Source organism: Spermophilus citellus (assembly GCF_964194105.1).
Source record: "Spermophilus citellus genome assembly, chromosome: 6".
Taxonomy (NCBI): domain Eukaryota; kingdom Metazoa; phylum Chordata; class Mammalia; order Rodentia; family Sciuridae; genus Spermophilus; species Spermophilus citellus.
This window is the reverse complement of record NC_138187.1, coordinates 138,398,540-138,410,945: the sequence shown is the minus strand read 5'-3', so window position 1 is coordinate 138,410,945 and position 12,406 is coordinate 138,398,540. Positions and strand designations below refer to the sequence as shown.

General features: G+C 32.8%; 1 protein-coding gene across 1 annotated transcript in view; it reads right to left on the bottom strand.

The window, feature by feature from the left end:
• Positions 1–12,406, bottom strand: part of DENND1B (DENN domain containing 1B) — a 233,626-nt gene that overhangs the window by 16,179 nt on the left and 205,041 nt on the right. Inside the window, exons 18-19 of the mRNA XM_081300539.1 lie at positions 11,248–11,304; positions 10,338–10,445 (exon numbers count right to left, since the gene is read on the bottom strand). Coding sequence (XP_081156665.1) covers positions 10,338–10,445; positions 11,248–11,304 — 165 coding nt within the window. The remainder of the gene's footprint in view (positions 1–10,337; positions 10,446–11,247; positions 11,305–12,406) is intronic.

Genomic DNA, 12,406 nt, shown 5'->3' with positions numbered 1-12,406 from the left:
ATATTCTCAATAAAACACAGAATTTGGTTTTCTTCATTAATTAATTTGAAGATGAACTTCTAGCTGGGATAAACAATTCGGAAGTCAGCATTAATCAACAGAACCATATTATTGCCAACCACTTTAATAAATTATGCTTTTAAAAAGGATTAAAAAATATTTGATTAGGAAAATAACTATGGATACATTTTACTTTTCAAATTTATCACATCAACATATTAAGTGTATATATGTGCATGTGTGATACAGAGAGATTTAAAATGTTGTGTGTGTGTGTGTGTGTGTTGAATATAGTCAAAATTTCAACAGAAATTGCACTGATATTTTGGTCTCAGAATCAAATAATAACCAGTTTTTAAAGCATTTATTACAAATGTCAGAGACACTGATAAAGCCACAAAGGGAATAGATTTCTATGAAATGACTAGTATTATATTCCAATGTTAGAAAAACCATAAAGAACTTTCAGAGAAGGCTGCAAACATAGTAGCCCTATTTTGTAATTGGCATGGGGGCACAGGCTAACTTAAGATATTTATGTATCATTCTACTGTTTTATGTTATGTATTAGAAAATATAACAATGTGTATAGATATAAATCAGGCTCAGATTATAGTAAGATTCTATTATACTCCTGTAGTTATATATCTATTGACATTTCTGGCAATTTCCCTCTCAGGGAACACTAAAAGGCAGCAGGAGTAACCTCTACAGAGGAAATGACTGGCTTTTCCTTTCATCAACATTAACATTGATCTCTGACAAACTTTAAAAGCACTTCTCTACACAAAACCAGAGGAAAATCGCCATTTCTTTATCCTAAGATGCCTGAGAGAAAATAAGAATTTGTCTGCAAAATTTAGTGTTTTTTTTTTTAATAGAGAGCTGTTGTTAATCAGAATGCTACAAATTAAAGAGGTACTAGTTAAAAAAAAAAGAAACTTCAAAAACTAATCTGGATGAAAAACAGGGAGGAGAAATATTAGTTTTGTGATTCCACATAAAGAGTGGTAATATTCATTAAGTACCTTTATTTTTGTTGAGAAGATTCTGTAATAAATAATAATTGTTTGTGACAATAAATTTGAAGGGTAAGATTATAACATTAGGGAGTTACATTTTAAAATATTTCAAAATGTATATGGAATATGTTTATATAATTAGTATTATTTTTCATTATTTCTTTTTAATATGCCAGGTGTTATTTAGTAGAGCTAAACATACAAAAAATGACGTCCCAGAATTATGAGAAGGAATATTTAGTTTTAAATTATTTATTTGATTGAATGTTCTTGAACAATTTTATGACAATATAAATGTCTCAATGTGTGTCCTATTGTGTTTCTAAGAGACTATTCTGAAAAGGTGCTATAAATTTAAATGCTCTTCTTTTAATGAAAGTACTAATGATTTCCACTAGATGGCACCCTTGTAACCCATAAGGGATTTTATTATTATTATTTTTTAAACAGGTTTAGCTAAAATCAAATTTGACCTGTTGGAAATTAATATTATTTCAACAGAGAAACAACAGAGAAAATAACTTTCTAACTAACAATATGGTATTCAGAGTTTTCAATGTGGACTCAAAAGATCAATTGCAAAAATCTCTGACATTAGCATACATTAGACTAAACATATCCTACGTGAAAGAGTGACTTTGGGATGGAGACTGCTGCAATGTACTTTCACTTTGGCAGTACTTTTTAATGGGCATTTGTTAACAGATACACACTCATTTAACTTATTTCAAATGTTTATCATTTCTCTTTCTTTTTTTCTTTTCTTTTCTTTTTTTTTTTTTACCAGGGATTGAACTCAGGGGCACTCACCTACTGAACCACATTCCAGCCCTATTTTTTGTTTTATTTAGAGACAAGGTCTCACTGAGTTGCTTAGCACCTTACTTTCCCTGAGGCTGGCTTTGAACTTGTGATCCTCCTGTCTCTGCCTCCCAAGCTGCTGGGATTACAGGCATGCACCACTATGCCCAGCCAAATGTTTACCATTTGAAGCCTTCTTCAAATTAATTACTTTAATCCAGCATTTTAGCTTCAAATGTTCTCACGATTGAGCCAAAGTGAATGAAGTGCTAAAAGTACAATTTATTTATTTATTTGCTAATCATGATTTAGTTAAACTTATTTGTATTATTTTGTAAAAATAAACTTATTTTACAAAGTTAAGTATTATTTTCAATTATCTGTTACCTACTCCAACACAGTTATCCCCTTGTGATTTACAATCACTTTTTTTACTTGGTCAGAAGCAAGTGGCTACTTCACTCTGTAAACTATGAATATGTCTTTTCTGTACTGTCCAGTCCAGAAAAGCTGTTCAATGGACTGTATTTTTCCAAAGATCCCAAAACAAGTATATAATTTCCTGAAATCTATTATTTCATCTGTGCACCTATTATTCCTGGAATCCTCTGAATTCCTATGAAGTAAGTTTGTCATAAATACATTAATATGAGCCACACCCTATTAGGTGTGAATACCTCATCTTGTTTTATCCTTAGGACTAAGTAATTTAAGAAAACACCTACATTTTCATTTGCTCCTATAAGTTTCATGGAAGCAAGTTCATTTTCAGCATTTTAAAATATGATCATCTGTAAGACAAATGTCTTCTCACATTTATAAAGATGCTACCATATTGGGATTTCTTTTTAAGTTCAATAAAAATATAGCTTTCAAATGCCTTACTTACAAATCTATGCAAACCAAAAAAGTAATTATCTTCAGAGCATATTTTTTACAGATAAAAGTATACTACTCATTAATTATAAAATGAGCTCATGGCTATTGTCCTATATTCCACAAAGCCATTAGAATGATTTACAAACCATTCAATACACAAAGACTCAAAAACACAGCAAAATTTCATTCATTAATTGGGCATAGCACCTGGCACAGTAGGTAGAAATGGAAAAGCTCATAGATCATATTTTATGGTGAAAACACATTCCTTGTGCATTCAAAAGATAACTGCTCATATCTCAAACTAGTTCATATTAGTCCATATGAGTATATTAAAAATATGTCCACCAACTTACTTGCTCTTATCAGTTGCTATTATGACTATTACACATATTTCTATTTGTAAACACTGTTTAAGTTAAAATTCTGACTACATTCCAAAAGTATTTATTAATAGGCACACTGCATTATATCATATTATTAATGAAAATAATCTTCCATTCATATTTTCTTGTGCAGCTTTTACATACCTGATAGAACAGGTAGAAAATCTAAGAAGATTGTTATTTTTCCCAGACATGAAATAGTTAAAAGTGATATGTATGCCAGGATTTTAATAGGGCTTAACAAAAAGCTTCACTCCTCCACTTTCACTAGATTTTGTTGCAGTGATTTTTTTGCCTTGCTTAGGGCCATCCATCTGTTAATTTTGACTTGTAATACAGCTCAGCTCGCATACTTGTTCACTATAATTGTGTGTGTGTGTGTATATGTGTGCATGTGCACATGTGTGTATCATACACTTAGATAAATACATGCTATAATTCTGTAATTGCCAGACTTAGTCAAGAATGGCTAATATTATTAAAATGGAGCAGAACCTTAAATTTATATAAATTTTACATATTATTTAAGAGAATTTCTTATTCTTGGAAAATTTTATAATTTTTAAAAAATAACTTCAGATGACAGTCTTAATAGTCTAAATATTGTTCACTCAGTATTTAGCATTCTGTTCTAAAATAAAATTGATGAAAGAAGGTAAGTACATTGTCAGGATTAAAACTGCTCTGCACCATGACCAGTGGCAGTATTCTCACTGGACCCAACTGGCCCTGTTTTCAATAAAACCAGAGGAGGATCCTTTCCCTGGAGTCCTGTTAGGCTGGGGCTGCTGTTAGAACTGTCATCTTCACACAAAAGGGAAAAGGGTTGGGTTTTACAAATGTGAAGCCTAATTGGGAGATCTTCATGGCTGTACCCTCATCAACAAAACAGAAAATAACCATCCTAATTAGCAGACCAGCACACAAATTACTGCTTGTTGGGGGTGGACTGTAGATTTACAATCTATACCAAATATAAGCTAAATAATGGAACACAGGCTTAAAACAAGACATATTTTGGACCTTGTTCTTTTTTATAGCACCCAGATTACAAACTTTATTTTTTTACTTTAAAATATATTCTAAAATCATTCCATTTTTATAATTTGGAAAATATCAAATAAATATCAAATGCAAATAATGTCTTTCACTGGCAACTCTCACTGGAAACCAGAAATGTAATGTAATTGCTACACTTGAGATCTACTTCTAAAATAGATAATCAAATGGACTAGGAACCCACATGCATTGCTGAGATAATTTTACCGACAATAAAACAACACACATAGGTCTTACATTCTGACGAAAAGGGGATTTGCCAGTATAACGGCATATATTGCTTTTCAAATCATATACTGAGATTTCAAGTCATGCCTACTTAAAATAAAGAAGGTAAATTTCAGGAACTCTTGCTCTTTTAGTGTCCAGATAATTGTCAGTGACTCTGGGCAGTAACTACCAAGAGAGAAGAAAGTCTGAGGGTGGCACTGCCTAAAAGACCTGGCAATCAAGATTATGTATAGATATAAATGAACACCTACCAACTATTGAGTACCTTTTATGTGGCAGGTATTTTATATGCATTAAATGTCTATAGAATCCCAGGAAAATGACATGTATTGCTAAGGGATGTTCTTTTTGGATGAGAGATCAATCAATGCTACTATCTTTTTCAGTCAGGTCACCTTGGGGCACTAACACTCTATGCCCTCATCTCCAACTGCCTGTCTGCTTCAAGCAGTCTACCCAGCCCAAAGGTACCATGGTAGTGGTTAGGCAATTAAGCATTAAAACTTATCTCTCTGCTTTTGAATTCCTATTCTGCCATTTATTACCTGAAGAACTCTGTGTGAAGATCTTAATCTCTCAATTTCCCTGCTTATAAGTCTGAAAAATGGGGAGGGGATAACAGTTTCCCTCTGATTGGATTGTTGGGAGTTTTGTATGAATCACGTAATGCAGACAGACAGAGAGATCCTCACTGTTATCAAGAACCTGTCCATCTTTCTCCGTGTTTTTTTTTTTTTAAAGAGAGAGTGAGAGAGGGAGAGAGAGAGAGAGAGAGAGAGAATTTTTAATATTTATTTTTTAGTTCTCGGCGGACACAACATCTTTGTTGGTATGTGGTGCTGAGGATCGAACCCGGGCCGCACGCATGCCAGATGAGCGCGCTACCACTTGAGCCACATCCCCAGCCCCTTTCTCCGTGTTTTCTAAGGTTGCTCTAGTGCCCTCTTTTATGATTTCAACTCTAAAAATACGGAGGAATAGAAAAGAAATTAAGAAAAGGAATATTATTCGAATCACCAAATCCTAAAATTCCCTGCAGAATCTTGCTTTTAAGTCATTAAATTTAGCACATGACGTATCTTTTAAGATAATTTGGTTATTTGATGAATTAAATAGACAGGAACTGGAGCATCCCTCCTTTTGACATGTAACTCAGAGGCCAGTTCTAACACAAGAAAGTGATATTATTCTGCTAGACAGCCTTATATAAGGAAGAAAAAATATATATTTTAAGTGTATTTTCAATTGTAGTTTTTATTTTTTCAAGTGATTCAAAGTTCATGTGAGAGCTAAGTAAGTCCAGGGCTAGGACTTTGTTTCTATTGTTATATCATGTGCATATATGACTTTAACAACAAATTTCACCATTATGTACAACTAAAATACATCAATAAAAAATATGGAGACAAACAAAAAGCCAAATCGTAAACCATGAAACAATGTCATTCACCACCGCAAAAAAAAAAAAAAAAAGAATTCTAATTACTATATAGGAATTTCTTCATTCAACATATTTATAATTATGATGCAGGAATTAAGAGTGTCTAGAAAATCTTTACATTTTAAGTGATAAGTATCTAGTTTCAAGAAGCCTGTATACCCAGTATATTTCCCATTATCAGTTTATTCCTATATCCAAGAGTCTTTATTTCAATAGCTAAATATATTCATATGTCCAAACATTTGTGTCCTGATATTTTTTTTAAATTTAATGTTTTATTTATATTTTTTTCTATCACTGAAGTTTGTTTGATTTTAGATTCATGTATATCCTTATCAAAGAGTTAAATTTGTGGCTAGAGAAACAAGAGAGAGTACCATGGTATCAGGGACACTGGGAGGTAATAAGAGTGAGTAGGGTGATCAGGAGAAGTAATCTCAGAGAAGGGTTTTAAGAGCTGTAACCGTATCTCATAAAATGTCTATCATTTATAATTGCTTTATAAGACTATTTGCCAAAAAGTCATCTTGGAGCAATTCTTTCATTTTTACTTTCCATCTTAATTTTTCCCCCAAGTCTCCCAGAATTCATGCTTTCTAATAATGCTAATTTTACTTCTTTGAGATGAGTTATATTACTCTGAAATGATAGCTTGTTTGTGGCCAGAGGCTTATTTCTAAAAGAACATGGTGTATTCAAATTGAAATTGTCCTAATCCTTTATTTGAAATATTTATTTTTTTAGTGTTTAGCAAATTTGCACAAATGAAAAAAAAACAGTATCAGGACATTTGTGATCCAATGATACGGGTATTCCTTCAATATCTAAGTTAAAGAATATACGTAGGCCTGTGATAGAACTGGAAACAGGAAATTGAAAGAACAGTCAGGGAAGAATGTCATCTTCCCTTCACCTGCCCCTGCAGCACCTGGCCTGTTCTATGTTCATTGTGCATTCTGTATACTGGTTTCTTTGCTTCTCTGTGCCCTGGTATAAATCTTGCTGGTCCTCAGTTGAAGCAGCTACTACTCGAAATGGAGAGGAATCACAGAATCCAATTCCTTATGGAAGGATGTAATCAGCCCACTTGGACCCAGCATTAATCCTTGGTTCAATAAACTCCAGCCAGAGAAAACAGAAAGAGACTGTGTTATCAGGGACAGTGGGAGGTGGTAGGAGTGAGTAGGGTGATCAGGGGAAACAATTCTCAGAGAAGGGAATTTCAGTACTATGACAGTATCTCATAAAATGTCTATTATTTATAATTGCTTCATAAAGCTATTTGCCAAAACGCAAGCAAACAAACAAACAAATTCATATTGTTAAGTTTCTAGAAGCTGGATCTTTGTACTTATCTGAAGGTAAGTTTAAGGTCAGCCTACCTTAATGTTCTCTTGCCTTAATTCTCACATGACAATTGAGCCACTTCCACAAGCAAAAAAGGTTACAAGCAGAAATAAATTTAGAATACACTATTTGCATGTTGAGCAAAGAAATAGAGAGGGGACAGCTGGTGAAATTTGTTGTTAAAGTCATACATGCACATGATATAACAATAGAATTCATAAAAGAATAAGCCCTACTTCTCAATTCTTTTTATAGCCATCACTTCTGTCACATCTTCTTGAGAACCCATATAATGCTAACTAACAAACACAAATAAATTAGTGATGTGATAACAAATGACAGCTTGAAGATTCATACAATGAATGGGACCTGTTATCATGTAGGGTTTTCTATGACCTAATATACTTTTTTGATCAGAATGTACTGTGTATTGATCAGAATTGTTAATATTGTATTCTATATTGGATATCTGCTAAGGAAGTAGCTTTTAGGTGCCCTCACTACACTAAAGGTAACTTGGGAGGGTGATGGATATGTTAATTATCTTGAGTAAACATTTTATCATGTATATCAAAATATCTTTGTAGACCTTAAGTGTACACAATAAGAAGAAAACTTTGTCTCTAGGAATTAGCAGAAAACAAAACCAGAAATTAAAAAAATCGATTTTATAACTAAATTATATTAGACATGTTATGCCATGTTAAAAGAAAGGAATATTTTGAAATACAAAAACCTGACAATAGTTTAACTTAAAACTGACATTTAAGAGTTTCTTTAATTTACATATTTTGTTTTCATCTTCAAGCATCCTATAGGTAAAAAAGATCTCATATTTTTTCATATAATAATCTTTTTTGCCATGGTAATTATGATCTAAATGTCCCATTATTAAGCCAGTAAATTGTTCTACAAAGTTTTTTTTTAAGATATTAAGGGTTGAAAACAGACAAGAACTGAACATACTTGTGAGGAGAGTAGAATCAGAAATATCAATAGCAAACACAACATTAGTTTACAAGTTAATGTTTTTCAGTTAATAGTGACCACAAAAGCTTCTATAGGGAATAAGGGCTTTATTGAAGGGCTTATTTAGCTCACAAGCACTAACAATATGCTGCAATTAAGCAATTCTAATCATTTCAGAGTAATATAACTAGATATAGTAATATAACTACATATAGATATCAGTTTAATAAGTAGAAAATGAAGAGAAACTACTTAACATGTTACAGAATAGTCCCATGAAAACAGAAGTTTTAAGTTTTCCTTCTATATACATACTTTGTATCTAGAAAACACACAGTAGGTGTTGAACTATCAAATGAATGGGTTTTCTTTACAAATGTCTAGGATGTTAGTACAGCTTTACTGGCCTTTTCCCATTCAAAGACTGCTATGGTTTGAATGTTTGTTCCCTCCAAAAGTCATGTTAAATTTAACTGCAGTGTAACAATGGGACCTTTAAGAACGGATTAGATTAGGAGGGCTCACCCTCAGAAGTGGTACTGGTGCCTTATAAAAGGGTCAGTTTGGCCATCTTGTTCTTTTTTGCCCTCTACCTTCCCTTCTGCCCCTTGATGACACTACATAATGGCCTTACCAAATGCTCATGCCTTTGCCCTGAACTTCCCAGCCTTCAGAAATATGAGCAATAAAGCTCTGTTCTTTATAAACTATCCAGTCTCAGGTATTCTGTTATAGCAGCACAAAACAGACTTACACAAAGACATATTTGCATTTTATGGCCATCTATAATCTTCGGTATCCAGCTATCCCAGAAAGCTAATTAAGCATTAGAAATAAACTTCTATACCTCCTCTGCCACTGACTAGTTATGAAACTTAAGGCAAATTGCCTTGTGATGGGACCATTCTAGCCTTCAACTTCTGCTTATAAACTTTGGTGGCTGTAATAAGCTTTGTAGCCACTCTCTAGTTCTTTATTTTTGTAATTTATATATCCATTCAAGAATTCTGTTTTAAACACTGTTTTCTAACAGCATTTAAAATATAATTTGATGGATACAAATTTTCCTTGGTTAAAAACCTACAGAAATATACTTTTGATACTAAATGAGAGGCAAACAATGCTATGATTCAGAAAGCTTTACCACTGTCTTTTAAGTGGCATTAGCATAGAGGCAGAAGCTTTAAATATTCCTAGCAAATACAATATCTACCTCCGAAAAGTGATAGATATACAGAGAGCCCCCAATTTACAATGGTTCAACTTAAACATTTTTTGAGTTTATAATGATAAGAAAAAGCAACATGTTTCCAGAAGAAACCATACTGCAAGCTGTAGATTATTCCCAGGCAAGTCATATGTGATGCGACACCCTCTCTCAACTCTGGACATGGCAGTGAGCCACAGCTCCCAGTCAGCCATGCAGTCACTAAGGCAAACAACTCCACAGTATACTGTGCTGATAAGGTAAAGGTTTGATAAATTAGGTGTATAAAATCACTTTCAATTATAATATTTCAGCTTAGGGTGGGTTTATATCAGGAGTAACCCCATTGTAAGTTGAGCAGCTTCTACAGAGGTTTTCACAGACTGTTTTAGTAAACAAATGTCATTATATATGAGTTTCCTTTGATTTTTTGTAGTAAAGGAAATCTGTAGTTTCTTGTTCATCATCACGGTGTTCATACTCTATGGAAATCAAATATTTGTCTCACCCCACTGGATTATGAGCTCTGTGATGACATGATGAAGTACAGGCTGAGCATCCCTTATCTGGAATGCTCAGGACCAGAAATGTTTTAGATTTGGGAGTTTAGGATTTTAGAATATTTGCATCTACATGAGATCTTGGGAATGGGGCCCAAGTCTAAATGCAAAATGCGTTTGTGTTTCATATATATTTTATATAGCCTGAAGATAATTTTATTCAGTGTTTTTATAAATATTATAGTGCACCTGTGTTTTGAGTGCTCAGTTTTGGTTGTGGATTTCAGATTAGGTATGCTCAACCTATATATAGAAACTGATGGCTGGGACATCTGGTTCTTAATCTCATAACCAGAATCCACTATCATTTCCTCGACAATACTGCAGGTTTTCTTATCATGAGACAAAAAATAAATGGGTCCAAAACTGTCCTTAAAGAATACACTAAAATTATGTAATTTTAGAACATGGAGCCAACAGGGTAAATGACCTTACCTGGGCAAGCTTACGCTTTTCTATGTTTCCTCCCTTTTCACTGTGTAAAGTGTAAACTGGTGTATATTGTACCGAACCAGAACAGGTCCCGTAGTCTTCCTCATTTTCCTATATATGAAAAAATGAGCAAGGAATTATTTTAGCATATTTATTCTATTACCAAAGTTATTTGATTAATAGACTTAGTATCTGATACACATGCATACAATAAAAAACACTTCAACTATAAAATTTAAATAGTCTATTTAGGAACAAAGTACATTCTTCTAAAATGTGAATTAATTTTCATAATGAACTCTTGAATAACCTGAACTACTCTGAAAATTTCAATTATTATGCTTTCTTGAAAGGTGAAAGTAAAAACTAACAATTTATAATAAAATCTATCATAATATAATGTATAATCAAACAAAATACACATATACTGACATAATTATTCAAATACCTGCAATATCATACATTTAAATATAAATCCTCATATACAAAATTAAGAATAATATTCTTCAATTTAAAGTAACTGTTTTGGAAAGAGCCTCTAAACCAAACAATGGCATTTCTGAATTAATTCTATTTCAAAGGTATCTTTTAAAAAAAAAAATTCTCAGCATGAAGCAAGAACTTCAAATGTAATATCAAGGCAATCAACTTCATGAAAACATACATCCGGTTAATCATCTTTGAAGATCTCCACAGTTCTGTGATAAAATATGCAAACAATAAAGAGATTGTTCAGTGTATGCATATAGAATGGCAGAGAGTTGCCAGAGGGCTTGTTATGAAAAATACATTTTTGAACAAAGGGATAAGCATATTTCAAAAGTCATTAAAAACATAAGTCTCATGTGATTTGTAAACATATAAGCTTCAGATGAAGACAACAGTGAGGGTAGAAGGAAACAACATCACGCACCTTGTGCTTCAGTTTACTCTTCACTTCCTTCAATCCCAGCTTTGCGTGGTTTTTTGCCTAGAAAATGATAATGAATGTGTCTGGTTCAGCATAGTTCTATTAACACTTTAAAAATAAGTACACATGATCACATTTAAAGAAAATTACTATTTGCATTATTTAGAAAAGAAGCTGATTATAACCTAAAACTATTTTCCAGGACACCATCATTCACTATTTCATTATACCTAAATTAAATCATAATTAGGCTGTATTTAATATTTCCACAAATCACACAAAGGCTAACATTTAGTCTATTTTGTCTGGTAACCTATAGAAAACACAAGGGGGATCTACCAGATTTCTAAAGTATAGCCTTAATTTAAAATTGTGACAAGCTAGGGGCAAAGAGGAAGCATATCATTCCAGAAAATTATTGGGGCAAATGTTTAAACTTCAAGAAACTCAGGCAACTTTACAAAATTTTATTAAGGTGCTTTTATAGGCAGTCACAGAAATTTTACAAATAAAGCCATTGTGATGATATGTCTATTTCATATATATATTTTTCTGGCAAAAATTAAAAGTCATTTAACACTTTGAAGGCTATCCGTTTTTCACTAAAGTTTGGCTCCAGATTTGAGTGTCCCAAGTCCTGCTGTGAAGTGTGTGGAGTATAACTTAACTAAAGACAACTGGGAGTTTCACAAAAGCCTTACCCTTTGCTCTACTTGAAATTCCCATTCACTGTGGCCAGAGTGAAAAAGGAGAAGAAAGGAATTCACATTTATTTTCTTTTTCCTAAATACATGATTGTGTGCTGGGTGCTTAGCATACATTATTTCTTTTAGTCATCACAGGTTGAAGTTCAGCATGATTGTTATCATATCTAACAAATAAGGAAAGTGACTCAGGAATAATAAGCCAAGATTCAAATCTCAATCTATTTAATTATAAAGTCTAACTTCTCTTCTTTTAATTTATATTAAAATGATAGAGTCCAACTTCTCAAAGGAGGAAGTAAAGTTATAAAAAATATAATCACTGAATTTAAGTCTCACCAAAAAGAAGGCATTGTGAACCTCACTGTATAGACAGAGAAACTGAAGACACACATGCTGAAGACTTCAACTACAAAGGCCATGCTCCACTTAACCCATCCTGATCTCTCAAGGTGCTT